Source organism: Telmatherina bonti, assembly GCF_933228915.1.
Source record: "Telmatherina bonti genome assembly, chromosome: 1".
NCBI lineage: Eukaryota > Metazoa > Chordata > Actinopteri > Atheriniformes > Telmatherinidae > Telmatherina > Telmatherina bonti.
The window spans coordinates 24,714,509-24,733,809 of NC_136619.1; the positions used below are offsets into that span (position 1 = coordinate 24,714,509).

Here is a 19,301-nt window from a genome sequence, read left to right on the forward strand (position 1 = left end):
CAGTTTTTTTTTTTAAAAATTGGAAATGTTTAAAATTTTATAAAAACATGGGAAATGTAAATGTAATGTTCTTTCTTTCTGAAAAATCTTCTAGTGAATTATGGTTAAATATGTGAACTTACTATGTTTCCTTTTTACCAGTGTAGGATTTGTTCTATACTTTTTGCACAATTAGACAATAAAGTATTACAGAGAAATGTATTGTTGCATTGTTTCTGTTTTTAATTAAAATCTTAAGAAAATGTTTTTAAAATGCAGTTTTGCTGTTGTATGTGTTTTTGTGAACTTTGCAAACATTGTGGTGATTCATAGTTGGCATAGTAAGAGCATTGTTATGAATGGTGCTGATAAAAACTAATTGTGAGGCGACTCTCAGTCCTTCATGTAGTTGAAACTAATGAAGCTGACTACATTCTGAAACTTATGAATACACAGAAAGAAAAACAACACGCAAATTATATGCGTACATGACACCTTTTAACTTTTGCTCGGCTCCTTACAGCCCAGTATGTTTCACACACAGACACACACACATCAATAAATTTGAAGCTACCATGCAAAGAACAGCTTTGGGTTTGGTGTCTTGCCCAAGGACTTCAGTATACGGACTGAACCACTGAAAAAGCAATTAATGGACAAGTTGCTCAACCACTTGGACCTCAGCCAACCCATATAGACGGCTAAGTATTAAATGTATTTTGACCTTAGCACTTGGCTAAAATCTGTGTGATCTGACTTGTGAATGGAATTTAGTCCCAGGCCACCCAGATCTCTTCGCTGTCCTTGGAGGAATACCACTGACCATGTTCATAACCTGGCTCCATTCCTTGTGGACACAAGCAGGCCAAGAAATGTGAATACAACAAATAGAAATGTACATTTTTGAAAAAACCACATATAATACACTTTCTGCCAATCAAGCGTTCGCTCATGGATGATGGAAGACACAAAATCCATGTGTTTAGCTAAAATCTTGCAACATTGTTAATTCCCAGTTTACACCCTGAAGTATTTATTTACTGTTAACTGAATAAGCTGACAGTCACTGTACACAGTATATGCTTCACTTACTTTAATCTTGAGAAAACAAAACGTAATAACTGCTCAAAACTCTGGCGATTTGTCGGAGGCAGATGTTCAGTTTCAGTTAAGCCCTGGTTGGACAGCTGAGAAACATTTTTATTCTATCCCATTTTTAATGGAGATAAATCCTAATAAATCTTCAAACTGCTTCCAATGGAACAACAAAAGCAAAGTCCTTAAATGTGACTTGTGCAACCAGCAACTGTGATCACAGCTGCATCTTTAAGAACTCAGAGAAACAGCAGAAAAGTTGGTTAATTTTCTAAGAAATATTTAAAAAAACATTCAGTATTTTTACATCTATTTTAAGCAAACATTACAATTTTGTTTTAGTTTTTAAATATTTCTACTGTATTCAAAGATGAAACTCATCTATTCATTTCTCTTTCTTTTAAATGTTAGTTTTAGAATGTTTGGAAGCCACAAAAACTGTCTGGTATTTACACATACAATAAAAACTATTATGAATCCATGCCAGCAAATGGTTAACAACACATACTTGCAGTCATGAACTTACACATTTTTAAATCCACAACTATTACTATTTCTATTACTATTACTATTACTACCTTGGAAGACAGTGTGATAAACCAGACAGGATATGTCCTCATGAAGCAACTTAATTTTCTTACTGCCAGTGGTGCATTTAACCTATATAATTATGATTTAGGTTTTCAGAAGACAGCAAGGCCATAGGTGGAACCACTGGTATGTTAACCAAAAGCAACACACACAACCAGACACACATGCCATGTGTATGTTTCTCATAACCATCTCACATTCCTGTGTTTTTAACAATAAATCAGAGTAGAACAATTATTCCTTGGCAAAAACAAATTAAATGTTTCTGTTTGACAAGAATAATTTCCATTTCATGTATTTTGCTCCAATAGGACGCAGCAACATCTGCATGCAGTACTCATATTTCATGTTCTCATAGTAAAACTTCTAACATTATAACCTGATACGTTTCTCTTTTTTGCAATAAACTATTACATTACAATGTGATAAGGTCCCATATCTGGCTTTACAGTGACAGCTCTATGAATTCATACCATCAGCATCTCACTCCAGATTCCAATTACAAAGTTCTCCAAAATGAAAGGAAAAGCATTATTAAGTTATTAGTGGTATTATTAGATGTATGAAATATGTTTTTAGTAAACATGTTCATAGTCTTGGTAGTTATATGAATTTGAAGACTAACACAGATAACTGCATATTTCTGGAGGGAAACAGGATGATAAAGTTTTATAATCATTATGTTCCTTTGTCTTGTTTTAACATCAACATGATAAGGGGTAACAAATCCGATTTCTCAAGCTGAGTTTTAATTTTGGGACTTTGACCTACCTTTTAAAACGGCTTGGTAGATTCGCACAAAATATCAAGCAGTAATTCATGTTTCCTATTGGACTGTAATGTCTTTAATAACACCCTGACTTCGGTTAAAGCAGCAGGTTGACGTGTGTGGTTTTGAGGCAGCTATAACTCAGCTTTGTATATTATGCTGTCATTGGCAGACATACAAAGATGACAGTCACTAAATCACAAAGCTTTCCACAGTAATTTAATATTTAAATAAAAATTCAAGTTTGTTGAGTGTAAACTGGATATAAATGCAATCAGAGCAACACATTGTACTTATGCTGTTGACGTCTGAAACACAGCTTATGTGATGCTACATGGAGAGCCATGTACAGGTGTGGCATCCTGAATGTATTAACTACAGAGCTGAATATTGGGAATTTTATTATTAAGATTTTGTAGAGTAGACTTATTGTAGTGACTTTTTTTTAACGAGATGAGAGCCTCTTCAACCTGGATCTTGGTAACACAAAGATAAGTGATGGACACTTTGTGATGATATATTTAAAAGTTGCACAACACATGGATTTCAATGAGAGGAAAAGCAGTTTTGGTGGGGAACTCTTAGACTCAGAGTCATGAGTTAACTGCATCATGAGCCAGAGAAGTGAGGCAGAGATGAGACTGGTGTTATGGTAGGATTTCCTCCAACATGTTTGTTCAGACCAGTAATGTTCTGCTATCTATGGTCTTGCACATCAGGGTGAGTGAGGGTCTATGTGTGTTATGTGAGCCAGAGCCTTGATGTTACTTTCTGAAGGAGGATCTAAATGATTATCATTATGTTTTATTTGTTATTTTGAGCGACAGTAACAGACTTTCACATGGCACATGTCTAAAGAAAAAAAATGAAAGAGAAGTGAACAAAAGGCTGCTTGGGCATCGGGAAGCAATGGAGCAGGGGCTCCAGCGTGCACCCCTCCGCATATGCCTGCTCCTGGCCATCTCCTACAAACCAATAGGATCTTCTCCCTACAGACAACACTTAAAAAGGGATGGGTCTTGTTCTTTTGCAAGTACATTGACTGGGATGTTTAGATGGAAATTCAGCTCATCTTCCACTTTTTTAAATTTAAGTTTTTATCTTCAACCATTTCAAAGATATTTGTTCTTTTGTTTGAATGTGGTTTATCCCCTGTACGGGGACAGACTCTAAGATATTCACTATTTTCATGTTGTGGCCTGTAATTTCCTTCAGGAAAAGATTAAATAAGATGCAAGCTTATCTCCAATGGGGGAATTCAAAGGAGCAACCAAGAATGACGCAGATCATTGTGAAACTCTATGAAATGTAAAGATCAACACTAAGAATAAGAAGAAAAACAAAAAAAAGGTTGAAAGATGTGGGAAATGCACCTCTGTTATGTTCTTGTCAATTTGTGATGGAAATTTTTTCAAAAAATATCTGATTTTCCCAATACCACCAGATGTACGTTTAATGCTCATTAGTAAAAATTGGCACACTGACATAAAGATAAAGTTGTTAAGGACAATAAAAATGTAAGTGGGGTCACAGTGTTCATGTGTTTGTGAATCTAAAAGTACAAAAAAGTTTTTTTTTTTTTTTTTTTTTTGTGATGCGACAGAAATGTTTTACTTTAAAACCATAAAACACAAAAGACACCATCCTGCTCTGATGCTGCCAAACTGCTCAGTGAAATTCATATGATGACGTTCTACATGGTAATGTCTCCCCATTTCTACTTATATTTATTCAATTATTCTTTTCAACACAAGTACCACCACAGTGAAAACCTGGCCAGGTTCCATCAGGAATTGGTTTGACTTCTTGCCCAGAAGAAGGCAACCCACATGAGACAACTAGGATTGTTTGTCAGACAGATGAGGATGGAGTCTGAGAACTTAGTGATCTCACTGTTGATGGTTGCATTTTTTTTTTCTTCCTATTTTGTGACGCATTTTAATTCTGGGAAGAAAAGATTCAAAAGATCCAAAGCCAACAACATTAGTGGATGCTCAAAATGTATGCTTCATCAACAGACATGTCTGGTGGTATAAAATATTATCCTTGTATTTTTAGAGCGGTACTTCTTCTCTTGTCATTTCCATTAAGAAAGAAGAAATAATCGGGCACAGCAGAAAATGTTGGGAAATTACACCATATCCATCCATCCATCCATCCATTCATCCATCCATCCATCCATCCATCCATCCATCCATCCATCCTTTTCTGTCCCTGTTTTACCCAATTTAAGTTTGTAATTACACAGTGAGAATACATTAAGTAGTGCTGCAAAAATATGAAGATAAGAATAAACATAAATGATGGCAATACTGACACAAAAACAAAAACAACAAAACACCAAATATAAACAAAATCATCAAACCTTATTCAGACATGGAATAAATGTGAAGCCAAGACTTGAAGATTTCCATTTTTTTACCTGGTCTTTTGGATAACTGAAAAGTTACACATGTTTTGGCAAAAGGACAAATATGGGACATATCACAGTGTGGCAAAATTCAAAATAACCCAATGTTTTAAGATTCATCTTCTGGAGAGCTTAGGCAGTGAATATCAGTAAACCTGGTAATCATGTGGCGATCTGACCACCAGACAACACCACTTTCTTATTGTACAAGTTTTACAGTTTATGGGCATAAATTTGCACCAAACTTCACAAAAAGAAATAATAAAAAAAAATAAAGTAATTTGCATTAAACTGTTTCTGGAGTTTATGTCTATTTATGTTTCAGACAGAAAAACATAAACATGACATTGTAAACTTGTAAATCTCCAGATTTTGTCTACATAGTACACTACAAAGTGAACTTTTTATATTTCCTAGCCTAGACTGATGACAGTCCTTTAAGGCTTGGGGAATTTAAAGCCGATGATGGTTGCATGACATAGGCTGCTGCAAAACTGTGGTCAGTAATACAGTCTAAATATTGAGAGCCTCATTGTAAATGTTACACAAAAGACTCACTCATAGCTTTGTCTTGTTTCACAGGATCACACAGCGGAGCGTCTCATCACATGCAAGTGATGGATGGTTGCCCCTTTTGTGCCTCCTCTGCTAGTTATTGCCCTGTGTGTAAAACATATGAATCCAATGAGTAGCAGACTCTTTGTCGGCACTTTGTTCTGACTGGAACAGTGAAACAAGTGGAAAGTTCAGCTGAAGTAAACAAAGCCTGAGAGCAGTGGTATTGTCTGTTTAAATAGCTCTGTCCTCAGTTTGTACAAGAACTCAGTGTGCCACAGAAAAGACATAAGATGCTTTGGAAAACATTTGGTCTGTTTAAGTTTTCTTTCTGGGAGAGGCTCTGTGAGTTTGGGTGAAAATGGCCGCAGCCCTCAATGGGCTCTTAGTTTGTTCAGTCAGCCTAAAGTAATAAAAGCAGTGAACAAAATAATGAATGAACAGAGATTCAGAATCAAAATGTAACAAACCGCTTGGATTTAGTGTCTTTAGAACTATCTTCTATATAACTTATTCTTTATTGTGAAAGTTTTTCAGACCAAAAAGGGTGCTGATGTCTGTGGATTATAAGAAACACAAAGAATCTGCACACTGCAAAACTCACTAATTTATCATGTTATTTGAGGTAAATGAAGTTCACTCACATAAGGTTGTTATTTAGCTGTAGCACTATTTTATAATTTTTCCGCAAAATATGATAAAACCGGTATTGAACTTCCTTGTCAAAGTTCCATGAATATAATGCAATACTATTGATCTAAATAGTCTCACACATTAAAAACATGTGTTGGATCTTGGAAAGTGATAAATCGCCTGGCCAGCACTCTTTTTTCTCTCATCTTAAGAGTGGTGAAGAAAAACATAGTGGTGAGCTACTGTAGCTTTATGTCTACCAGGTACGTAAAACTATCCCTCAAATGATCTGAATATTTTCATTTCTGTAATTTTGTGAGATAAATTAATTCCCAACATGCAACTGACCCCAACTTTACCTCATCTCAAAGCAACAACCATTTATTAAAAGATATTCAACAAACTATGAAGGGCAGATGTGATGCATCTCTCCCATTTGAAAGATCCTGCAGTATATAGTATATTTTTTGGTATATTATGAACTAAACAGCATCAGATCAACGAGGTCTTTCTCTCTCTCTTTTCTTTCTACGAGGTGTTTTTCTGTTTTCTTCTTCTTGATTCTCTCTCTGTCTCTCTTCTATCCTCTCCGGTCCGGTCCAGCCATACAAACTTTGCAATACAAAAAGTTATGCAAAAAATAAAAAATAAAATAAAAAATAAAATAAAAAATAAAAAAAATAGAAAAATAAATTAAGAATCCAGAATATCAAGGGGAGCATTATATCTATTACGCTTCCCTCGGCAAAGTAAATTTGCCCAGCATAAAACAGCGTCCAAAAAATCATTCTGCCTGCTTAAATGCTGGACAAGACAAAAAAAATGAGAGAGAGGAAAAAAAAAGATTTATCAGGTTTTGAATATTGTCATAAGCACTACTGTCCAAAATGACCCAGTGTTTAAAGATTGTTAAGGTTAGATGTTTCCTTGTAGATCAGACTTTGCTAATTGCTGCTTTGCTCCTCTTTAACAGCTTTGCATTTCTGCAATCTTGCCGCAACACTCGGTGTCCAGCCTGCAACCCACTGGCATGCCAAAGGGTGAAATTTAGCAATATTAACACCTCACAGTGATCAAACTGGCACCCAACAAAATAGTTAATTGGTTATTGATTTAAAAGTATAAGTGGAACGTGTTTATTTTGTCCTTCTTTATGAAAGGACATATCTACAGAATCATTCCATTAAGATTTGAGCAATGAGATGTAATTTTACTCAAATCCTCAACAGCTGCAACATTGTAAATAAGGTCAATTGCCAGTTTTATGTCAATATGAGTTATTAATTTCATGAGGCCACTTTTTCCCTATGTTATTTATGACATTTGCTCTCATGCTGTCTCTGACTATTTGTGCCAAGACAAATGTCAGGCTGAAAGTCATGTCTTCCAACCTCGTAATGAGTTTGTTGTATCAGAGTCTGAAAATCATTTCCAAGCTGCCTTCCACGCAGTGATGCTGAAGGGTTCTGGGAAAGGTCTGGTTCCCAGAAAGATAAATAGGACTATCTTTTCTCTGAAACTTTGAGCAGCAAACTGGCAGGTTCTACACGATATCTACTGTAAAATGACTATGATTTCAACAATTTCCAGATTAAGACTCTGGAGTTTGTTTGTAGACCATAGTAGATTCATTAGGAATCAGTTTATAATATTTTGTGCCCATATTTACTCTACATTTAGGCTGACGTGAAATTCAGACAGTTGTGATGAATGCCTGTAGAATTAGCTTATGTCTGTGTAATTATGCCGGATTTTGTTATCATTCTATAGGAATGTTTTTTTAGCTGTATCTGGACTTCCATTGACATGCACTGTTTCTTGTTAAACGAGTCCTCCTAGTATATTATCATGGTAGAAAATACAAACAAGAAATGTTTCTTATTTTCCATTCTATAATTAATAGGCACTAATTCTGATAGTGTGTGCATGGCTGTTTTTGTAAGAGCTATATTCCAAATCAAGTTCAGACACCAGTCTAAGAGTGGATCGCAAAAGAGAAAAGAAAAAAAAACAAAAAGAAAAGAAAAAAACCTCCCATGAACCATAAATTGTATTTTGGGACTGGTGGTTGGACTCTGATGCCTGAGCCAACTGGCTTACGGACTCAGCATGGCGCCTTCTCGTTGGAGTGGGTGGTAAGTAGTAACAGGAAATAAAACTGCTGAGAACTGTTAGACAGTTTAACAAGCCTGCTGACGCATGTCAACTTCAAGTAGACTGGTAGATGTTTCTTCAGCAAAGATGCTTTTTGGGAATCGATGAGTTGCGCTGACTGGTAAACAGGTTTCCATGGGCTTACAACACCATTGAAGAGTCTGTCCAGTGTATTTTATTCCACACCGGATCTCCTATCACGCCTGTGTGATTGACTGGTTCATAGAATAAAACTCTAAAGCAAACACAAAACAAACAGCAGTCCCAGTTTGAAATGGTTTTCAGGTTTTTGGTTGTCCACATGGTCTCAGTTTATTTACTCCACGCATGGCTGTTTGTTTGTAACTTCAATGGATGCTTTACCTTTTTTATGTATTTACTGTCAGAGGTACCATTAGGTACCAGTTTATTTTACTGCCCATTTGTTCCAGCATGTTTAATATGATCCACTCTTCATTTTAGATTTATGTTTGGTGCTAAATTTGGGCTTTTTGAATTTCCTGCTCTGCAGTGTTTTTGTTTGTAAGTTGCATTTAAGTATACTTAGTTCTTAATCTTCTTGTCTCCAGTCCACTGTCTGAGTCTGGGTTCTCCCTAAATTACAACCTTGTAACAGCATCGTGGTACAGTCTATCCTCTTCTATCCCTCAGCTTTCGTGTGATTATGCAATGCAATAATAAAACAACAACAAGTATAGTGAGCTGAGTTTCAAACAATGCATTGTTGCACTTCTCCATAAATTATCTCTGATTTCTTCACCAAGTTTTAAGTGACACTGCAAGCCTCTGTGATATTTTACTTTACTCAACTCAAACACTATGTTTGTAGAAACTTTGTCATTTAAATTATTTTAACCTAAAGTCCTCCAAAAGGACCGAAGTTGCTTTACTTTTAGAAAAAGAATAAAAGCTCCATGAGATGTTCACAAATTTAACAGGATATCTTTTGGGAGGTCACCCATGTGTCAGACAGATTTAAAGACACGCTCATAGCAGATTGCAGAGTTGAAAATACCAGATCAGCGATGATAAGTTCTCATCTGACTCACACAGGTATCATTGGCAAGTTCTGAAACCAATGATGCTGCACATCTGTTTATATTTGTGCTCAGTATTACTTACTAAATAATCATTATTGTGACAAAAATGAGAATGCTGAGTATACTGTTATTGTTGTAAGACTTAAAAAATAATGCAGTTTCCTTGTCAGAATTGCTTTTTTTCTTAAGAACATTTTTAAGTATAAGGTGGTGAATTACTGTGCCATCTAACCCAGGCAGAAGTAGTTTGAAGAATTTTAAGTTTAGACAGCAATGCTGCGTTGCTTTAAGTATCTGTGAATCAAAGTTCCTATCTAAGTCAAGTTAAAGTAACTGGAACATCTGTTAACACAAGATGTATTTGATATTAAAAGTTAATTTAAAAATCTACTAATTTATTGTTTATGCATATAATTTGCACTTGCAAAGTTACCTCTACATTTACCAAGTCTTTTTTTCTTCTTCAAAGAGTGATATCTTTTTTAATAGTTAAAAGTGATCCACAAGCCTATATCTGTGATGAAGTTAAGTAACCTGACCCTGCACACATTATAATACCAGCTACTACCTCGTCAAAGCCGTTTAGTACCAGTTAAATGCTTCATTTTGAAGTGTGGTCAGTGATGTGAGTAAAAAAAGTCTTCCATATGACAAAAGCAGTAACATAGTCAATCAGTACAGTAGTTAAGAAGCAAAATGATTTCACCACATGTAAAACTGTTTATTCAGTGTGACATGAAAGATGATTCACACTGACAGCTTCATCTTCTGGACAGTCCCTCGTCTCAAGGCTCACATGGAAAAATGTCTGATTAAGAAAGATTCAGCTGAGTGGAAAGTTTTCTTCCACACTGGAGACTAAAAGACAAATTGAGCAACGCACAAGATACATACAGAAAGTTTTTATTTTTCCCCATTTGTAGCAAAAGCTTGGCCAAGTCTCTCAAACTGATCTGAAGTAGTTAAATCCGCTCTAAGTCATCACAAATATATGGGATCTGATACGGTATCATTACATTTTCCAAACCAATATTTACCAGGTGTCTTCAAGTTTTTTTTTTTTTTTTTTTTTTTTTTTTTTTAAAAAGTCGCTTAGATCATGGTGAAGAGTGGTGAAGTACTTTGCTTTTCTTCTGTTTCATTGCTAAACTTCTAGAAATCACTTCTAGGAATTTGATGTTGGTATTAGTAAGTGCTGAAAGGAGGTAGGTAATCAAAACAGGTAGTATGCTGTGTATGTTTGTTTAAGCACATAGATGTCAAAATCCAGCCAAAGTTGCTGTTTGTTGGTTTTTTGAACGAGGCAGAGGAAAGTTCATAGAAATTTAGTTTGACAGCAGTGATTATTTGACTGTGTTCAATTCCCTCAAAACAGTTTAATTATTAAAATCTGATTGCAGATGTTATGGGTGACATGGTTCTCTGAAGTATGAACATGTGAAATGGTTTGAAAAGATGACTTAGGAAGCCATTCATGTGTTGTGTCTCTGCAGGCTCAGTCTCCTACCTGTGAGTGATGAAAAGACTTACAAGTGTACAGCGTGTTTGACTCTGTGCCTGTTCTCCATCTGTATTCTCAGATGAGCACAAACACTTTAATCCTCACTGTCATATCTGTCACTGAGGAACTCCACTGCCAATGACCAGATTGGAAACTTTCCTTAAACTGAGACATAAATCAACATGATGCATTGATTTAGGGAAACTAATGCTCATTTTGGAAGACATTCTGCACCATAAAACACATCTTTTCAATGTCTTAATCTGCGCCTGAGTTAATTGCTGCATTTGTTGCATAAAAACTTTGTTTTTACTCTCTGGCTTCTCTGCATTGGAAAGAAAACTGTGAGTGGTTGTGTTAATGTTTGTTCCTGGTCTCTGTGCAAGCAGGTGCTCTCAGAGCTTCCCTGTATAATGGTGGCCAACAAGCCTAAAAGTCTGCTGCCTCTCAACTGGATTTCATTTGCTGGAGCTTTTTGTGTACATTCTTGAGTAAATGTGTGTGTGCTTATTTGTGCTTGTGTCCATATGTGTGTTTGTGAGAGAGAGAGGGAGAGAGACAGAAAGAGTGTGTGAGAGAGAGACAGAGAGAGAGAGAGAGAGAGAGAGAGAGAGGATTGCCCTACTTTGGAATCTGTGGATTCTGTCCAAAATTCGGCATTGTGAAGCTCTTGGAAGGTTACAGAGTAGAAACTCAGCACACAGCTCAGCCCTCTCTTAGCAAACACAGCTGTTCCAGCGTCCCCGCGTCACCCCTCTTCTGTCTGTACTCCTCTGCCCAGAATTCCCTTGGTCAAACAAACGATGCAAGTCAACCTGACAGTGGCGAGTTTATGCTAAACTCTGCTGTACAAGCATTAGTTTAAAACTCAAAGATCTTCTCTGGCTACAGCCTGTTCTAAATAGTGTACTTGATCATTTTAAGGTGGACTTCATCATTTGTAATCAGGAAAATCTGTGTCATACAATACCACCCTCTCTCTGCCAACACAAGGCTTTCGACTGTTTTGTGCACCTTATTGTGTTTAGAGGGCACAGTGAATGGTTTCACCATGTCCCCACTTTAATGTTTTAAACTCTTCATGACCAGAGCTCCCTGTGCAAGGAGCAGAGTACGTACAGCGCGGAGATCTTTGCACACATCAGGAACCAATCGTAACATGTTGCAAAATGACTGGAAGAAACTCAGCTTAACAGATTTTCTTTTGTGAATTTTCTCTGTTACAGTAAAACATCGCTTGATTCTGACACTTCTGTGGTTATCTTCCATGTTTTAGCTTTCTCTCAAGACCAAGATTATAGATACAACTCTTGTGGTTACGAACACTTACATCATTTATTTTGGGTATGTTCCTTCAGACAAAAAAACTTTGTTCCTCAACAACCATCACTGGAACATCTATAAGGAGTAAATCAAAGCGTTTAAAGGACACGCACACACATAAATAAACACACAGATGGACATCCCATCAGACTAAATTCAGGTACTGAAATGAAAAGATGCACAGGTTTGCAATTGTTTTGATACTCTTACAGCTGGTCACTGTCAGCATTGCAGCCTGCTGGGAATTTAGCAGCCATTTTAAGTTTCTAGGACCCAACCGTACACAACAACAAATCACACACACTTTCCTCAGTTGGAGGATCCTGATGTCTATGCCAGCTTGTGGTGCATGTTGACATTTTGATAATAGCTAAGGTTATGTGTTGTATTTATTGTCTAAATATGTTTATTTCCCAAAATCACACCACTTCTTCTATTCACTATTCTTAATCAGGTGGAGAGTTTTCTAAACATAACCGGGTGTTTAAGTTTCACGTACCTTTGACAAACATTCACAGTCACAGAAAAGATAATGAGAAAAAATGACCAACCACCCCCCACCACTTCCTGAAGATAGAATATCGACATTACATTCCCTAAACTTGAAAACTTATTTTTTAGCTTAGTTTTCCTGGTGACTGGGTGGACATTTGACCAACAAGCTGAAAAAACGGCAACAATTTAATTACTTCAAAGAAATAGCATTTAAAAAGAGAGGAAGACAGAAGTAAAAATGCACTTCATACTTTCTTAAATTGTACTGATGACTGTTATTGCCATGTGGGAATTCTAGGGGCAAAAAATGTGAAATATCTTTAGAAATGAAGGCAAAAAAGGTGTGATAAGGATGTTTCAATAAACTCTCAGGTGTTGCAAAAAAACAACACAAAGTTATAATTAGGAAGTTAGATACTAAAATGAACAGTAAAACACATTTGATACTATCAGGGACACAGTTTTACATGATAGAGACCAATTATAAGCAATTTATAAAACAGATATACATTTTTTATTATCATTCTGTGCTTTGATGATCACTGACGTTAAATTAAAATCAAGCTATATTATTGGTGTATAAACATTTAAGACTAATACTCTGTGTTATGTGCTTGAAAAGAAAGACTGCCAGTAATTCTGACTTTAATCACAATGTAATATACTTTAAAAGAGTCTTGCTTAACACATGCAGGGCTGGTTTTCTAAGTCAGGAGATCTTTATTCAGTGTAGCTAGTTAAGTTTTTCCTGAGGGTCTCCAGATTACACCTGGACCTTTGCTTTCAGTGGTTCTTCAAAGTGACGTTTTCTTGGTTTATCACAATAGATCGTGATTTCAGCTACAAAAACATGTTGCAGCCAACATTCCAGCAATTTAAAAATGAATTATAGCACATAGTTGTCTTCAAACTAGAGTTTTTCCATGACCTTAAAGCAGTTTGTTTCCTTATTAGGTTTGTTTTAAGAGGTAAACAGACTAATTCTGCACTAATAAGAACCTTTTGAAGCTTTGTATCACCTTGCACAGTGACATGGATATCTCTCAAAAAGTGGGACTTAGAGGTTTGCAGATATTTTTTTCAAGACATTAGAGCTTTTGAGGCAAACTTGTAAATTGCCACATAGTTTGAAAAAGAATCACTTTATGGTTTCACTTTATTGCTGACTGATCACTGAGTGGTGTTATGTAAGCCGCAAACTTGGGAGGACATCCTCTTTTCTGTCTTCATCAGGTTAAATTGTACAATGTTTATTGGATAGTACAGTACACAGTTCTTTTGTTATTGTCCTGGTGAAGTCTAAAAACCTGGAAGTAATATAAACCAGATCTAAATGCACCCTATTTTGTTTGGATTTACTTTGGAGAACCAAGGGCAGAGAAATAATTATATATTCCCCTTAATAGGATGATTTATGTTGTGCTGACAGCAGATCTTATCTTGCACAATATTTCTGCCACGCAGCACTCACTATTTTGCCCATGGTCAAACAATCAAGTTAAATCATGAAGTGCAACTTCTCTTTACAAGCTGCCTGGTGGAAATTTATTCCATGTTGAGAGCAGCTTTCTGTGCAGCTATATTTAGGAGTGGTTTCTAGTTACAAATCCATAACACAAAGAAGACTGCTGTCTGTCTCTGCCGCTTGAGAGAGAAGTGAAAACATCTGGATGATGGACTTTGCTGGCTTGACTGGATGAACAGGCACACGTTTTCTTACCATATTGACAAACAGATGTGTTTCTCATTGGAGGAATATATATATATATATATATATATATATATATATATATATATATATATATATATATATATATATATATATATATATATATATATATATATATATATATATATATATATATATGTATATATATATACACACTATTCACAAAAAGTTAGGGATATTCAGCTTTTGGGTGAAATTTCACAACAAGCCTAAAATGCATTCAAACCTGTACAGGTGAACTTAATGTGATCTTCTCTAAGCTTTTAAATGCACATGTCCAACTGTTAAATGTTTCAATAAATTTTGCACAAGTTGCTGTTCTCTAACAAGGAGCTTAACGGCAAAAATCACGGCAGGTGTGTGATCCTTGAATTGACCAATAAATGTCCTGGTTCAATTAGAGCTGGTGTTTAAACAGTTGTCCTCATCATGCTGTTCACATTTTGACATCATGAGACCAAGACGACACCTAACAATGGAACAACAGTCCCTTGCCATTGCGATGCTTCAAACAGGACGTTCTCAGACAGAAGTGGCCACTGAGCTTGGAGTGTCACAGAGTGTCATCAGCAGGTTGCAACAGAGATATGGAGAGACTGGAAGAGTCACAGAAAGGCCTAGAAGTGGACGTCCTTTGGCCACATCCCGTGCTGATGACCGCTACACTGTGAACACTGCCCTGAGAAACCAGATGATGAATGCCACTCAACTCCAGGCACGTTTAAAGAGAGGTGAGAGGCACCCAAGTGTCACGTCAGACCATTCGAAACCGTTTCCATCAGCGTGGTCTGCGTGCTAGACGACCTGCACGGGTACCTGACCACACCACCAGGCACAGGCATCATCGTCTTGCATGGGCCAGGGAGCATTTACGCTGGACGAGGAACCAGTGGGCCTCAGTGCTGTTCTCTGATGAAAGTCGATTCACACTGAGCAGAAATGATGGCCGGCAACGATGTTGGAGACGTCAGGGAGAGCGCTATGCATCAGCCACTGTTGTCACCAGGCGAGCTTTTGGTGGTGGCGGTGTTACAGTGTGGGCAGGGGTGTCCACTTGGTACAGAAGTGTCCTACACTTTGTGAATGGTACAGTGACAAGCCCATACTACCTGAATAACATCATTAATCCAGTGATTGTGCCCCTACATGAAAAGCACAGGCCTAATTTCATCTTCATGGACGACAATGCTCCTGCTCATCGAGGCCGCATCATCAGGGAACGGCTGTTGGAGACTGGTGTACCTCAAATGGAATGGCCTGCACTCTCTCCAGACCTGAATCCCATTGAAAACCTGTGGGATCAGCTGAGCCGTCGTATAGAGGCTCGAGACCCTGCACCCCAGAACCTCAATGACCTGAGGGCTGCCCTTCAAGAAGAGTGGGATGCCATGCCTCAGCAGGCAATAAGTTGCCTTGTGAACAGCATGAGACGTCGTTGTCAAGCTGTAATTGATACTCAAGGGCTCATGACGAGATATTGAGACGTTCAAATTTTTTGTTGTGGTGTAACTACCATTGTTGTTACCTTTTGTGTTGAATGAATTTTTTGAGATGAGGAAATCAGTAGTGCATCCTTCTACTTAAATGTCTTACTTTTATGATATTATATCACTGTAGCATGAACATATTGCATTTTCCATAAATTTCACCTGAAAGCCAAATATCCCTAACTTTTTGTGAGTAGTGTATATATATATATATATATATATATATATATATATATATATATATAAATATAAATACAGTTCTAGTTATATCAGTTTCCTAATATGTAAAAGGAAAGTTTAAATGTAGCAACAGTTTTTCTGTTCTTAAATGCTGTTTGTAAAATAGTTTGCAAAGTGATAGTTTTGGCCGTCCCTTCAGTTTATTTCTATCATTAGTCTTTTATTTGTTTAAAAAAAAAAAAAAAATTGTTTTTGGCTAACCTGCTCTATAGCATTCTCCAGCTTAATATGATGTGCATTGCCACGGCTAAAAAATGTTTTTAGCTTTGATGAAAATGCATTTAAAGCTTTGATTGTAACAACCTTGATCCAACCCTTTCTCCATTGTCGCACCATACCAGTATAACATAATGATAATGTGGCATTATCTGTCTATCAGTGCGTGTCAGCTGGGATGGCTGTTGTTTACTGTTGATGCTTATGAAGCTAAAAAGTGGTAACATATGACTTGATCACTAATTTATAGCAGCTGTTTATCAACATCAAAAGTCAGAAAAAAACAACAATACACTGATTAATCAACACTTCAGGGATATAAAGTGGGGAAATCAGTCAATATTCTGCCTCCTTCAAACACAGCGAAAGCCTCAGTCTGAGTCACTGAAAGTTTGACCTGTGTTTTTGTGTTTAGACTGCATTAAGTGGAGATGTTTTACCAGCATTATTCTTCAAAGTGATCCTGAATCTTGTGATGCCATATCATGCTGTGATGTTTGCAGTGAAAGAGGAGGCCCAGCGGAACATTTAAAGAAAGAATGGCCATCTGCACACACATTCGGTCATGCATTTGTTTCCAAGTTTCTCTGTACTGGGTGGGAGAGTTTATGTTTTGCCCCTACTGGTCATCAGTAAAAACAGTAGAAGAAGAAAAAAACTTTAACATGTAATAATTTAATCTACATAGTTAAGACAAATTCAGTTTTAATAAACATGAGTCACCATCGAGTACAATCCAATTTATCTCAGTTGTTGGAGCTGATCTTGTTTACACTTTTTGTCAGTTTGAACTGAACTCTTGCTGGTACAGGATATATCCTGGATGTAAATGTAATGGGTTGATTTAGAAAGAACTTTTTGACAATGTTAAAATGAGAGAATTAATAGCCTACTTTTAATTTAATTTCCATTCCCATATGTTATTGCGTCATGGCTCACCTTGTGGGAAATTATGACATGTTCTTCTCTGGAAAGAATAATCACCATTGCATCACAATAAAAAGGCCAAACTGTTCCAGTAAGGAGACTGTCATCTCCTCACTTCAGTCATTGTGGGAATGTCCCAACATAAAAACTACAGGTTTTATATATGTCATGGGATTTACAACAAATCTCCAACATGTCAGCTCTTTATTGTAAATTTTACTTTAATATTGAAATAAGCACGGAAAACTTGCTGTTATTAAACAAATTTGCAGAGATTTGAAATTAAAGGACACTGACCTAAATGCCAATTACAAGGCAGCAGTTAGCTATACCCACTCAGTCTTCCAGAGTAAGTTAAAACGTACCAGTGAAGACCTGCTCAAAAAACAAAAGTTTTCCTTCACACAAACTTAAGTTAAAGAGAAAAGATAACAGCTATTTCCAAATGTCAGCAGAGTTTCACACCTTTAAACTGTATGGATAGGTAAGAAATCACGCAAAGAAAACCATGAAGGCCAAAATAATAATTTTGTGTTGTGATTTGTATGTCTTTAAGGAAATATGCTTATTTCTTCAGTGGATATTCACTTTCAAATAACCAATCAAAATATAGTTTCTTGATGTGATCAGATCTGCTGTGTGTTGCCCTCCACAGCATCTCACTGCCACAACAGTGTGTCTTTCCTTATTTGTCTTCACTGAAAGATTACAAGCTGGTGTATATAAACTAATGCACTATGTTTGGCTGCAGTATTAAGGAAGCAAGCCAAGTACATTTATTTTAGTAAATCCTTTCAGGGAAACGTAAACTCTCAGAGGACCCAGTATATGTGAAGTAGAAGCTTTTTATATATCTTATAACACTGAATCACATACTTTTATGAGATTATATAAGTGTTTATGCAAACAACATCACTTCCTCTTTTTAATTACAAGCTAAAGGCCTAACTGCACCCAGTGTTGTGTTAGTGTGGTTGCTCTTGCTTCAATGGAGAAAAAGATGTGGCCCTCTTCTTTCTTTAATAAAGTGATGAAAATATGAAGGCTAAAGAATAAGAAGAAATATGGCTTGACTTGGCAGAACACACTTGTGATCAAATTATCCCAAGTCATTGTGGCAGCTCTCAGCATGGTGTAGTTAACCCTCCTCTTCCTCACCACATCAACATCAACAAAAAAAAATGTAATAAAAACCTAATCATAAAAGGTTGACACTCTCTCTATACAAACCTTCACAGATGTCAAAATGATCTTATTTTAATCTCTCTTTCTCTGTCCATTAACCTTCAACATCCCTGCAACTAATTATTGATTGAATTATTATTTATTATTATAATTATTTCTCTGAGGCAAATCTGGACCAAATCACTGTGGGCTTTTAAATGAAACAAGCTTTTAGCAACCTCTGCTGTCAAACACTGTGTTGTGCAGTTCAGACCTCGGTACACACCAAAGATTTTCCTTTTTTTTTTTTTTTTTTAAAAATCAGTAGGTGAACTATGCTTATTTTAACAATCTTAACTTGTTCCATGTCAGTAATTTTCTTCTATTTCCAAAATGAGATACTTCTTTTAATTACACCTTCCATTTACATCATTCTAACTTGTGATTTAATAACTAAGTTTCTGCATAAATTAACATTCAGAATTTTGTTCATATTGTCATATTCTAAAACCAGTGAACAACGTCGGATAAAAGAAGCATGACTGGATTAATAGAAGACTATTACTCTTTTGTCTCAGCTGAGGGTATGGATGGATGTGTATTTATGTAAATTTATATAAAATGCTCTTTACAGTATATGGTCAATATTCTGTCTTAATCTCAAAGATTTCTAATCTTCAGTTGAGTCATTGGTTCTTGAAATGTCTGTTGAAAGCACGCATCAGAGGTATGTCGTGGCCAGACCAGCAGGTTTTCCGTGTCTGTTCACCTCAGTGCGAGTCTGTGTGGGCAGCAGGAATGCCGTTTGCAAGAGCTGTGCAAGATAAACAAGCTTCAGCCATGGCATTTTTCATATGAGGATTCAAAATGGATTAACAATTATATCACTTTTATGTATAAAAGATATTAATGGAAATGCATTTTATTCTTATTTTACAACAACGGTTTTAATTAAACTTCTTAAATCAATAAAGTCCTGTTCACATTTAGTCA

General features: G+C 36.3%; 1 protein-coding gene across 1 annotated transcript in view; it reads right to left on the reverse strand.

Moving 5' to 3' along the window:
• Window positions 1–749: 749 nt before the first annotated feature.
• Window positions 750–19,301, reverse strand: part of hnf4b (hepatic nuclear factor 4, beta) — a gene marked incomplete at both ends in the record, with an annotated part of 56,386 nt that continues 37,834 nt past the window's right edge. Inside the window, one exon of the mRNA XM_079263160.1 lies at window positions 750–826. Coding sequence (XP_079119286.1) covers window positions 750–826 — 77 coding nt within the window. The remainder of the gene's footprint in view (window positions 827–19,301) is intronic.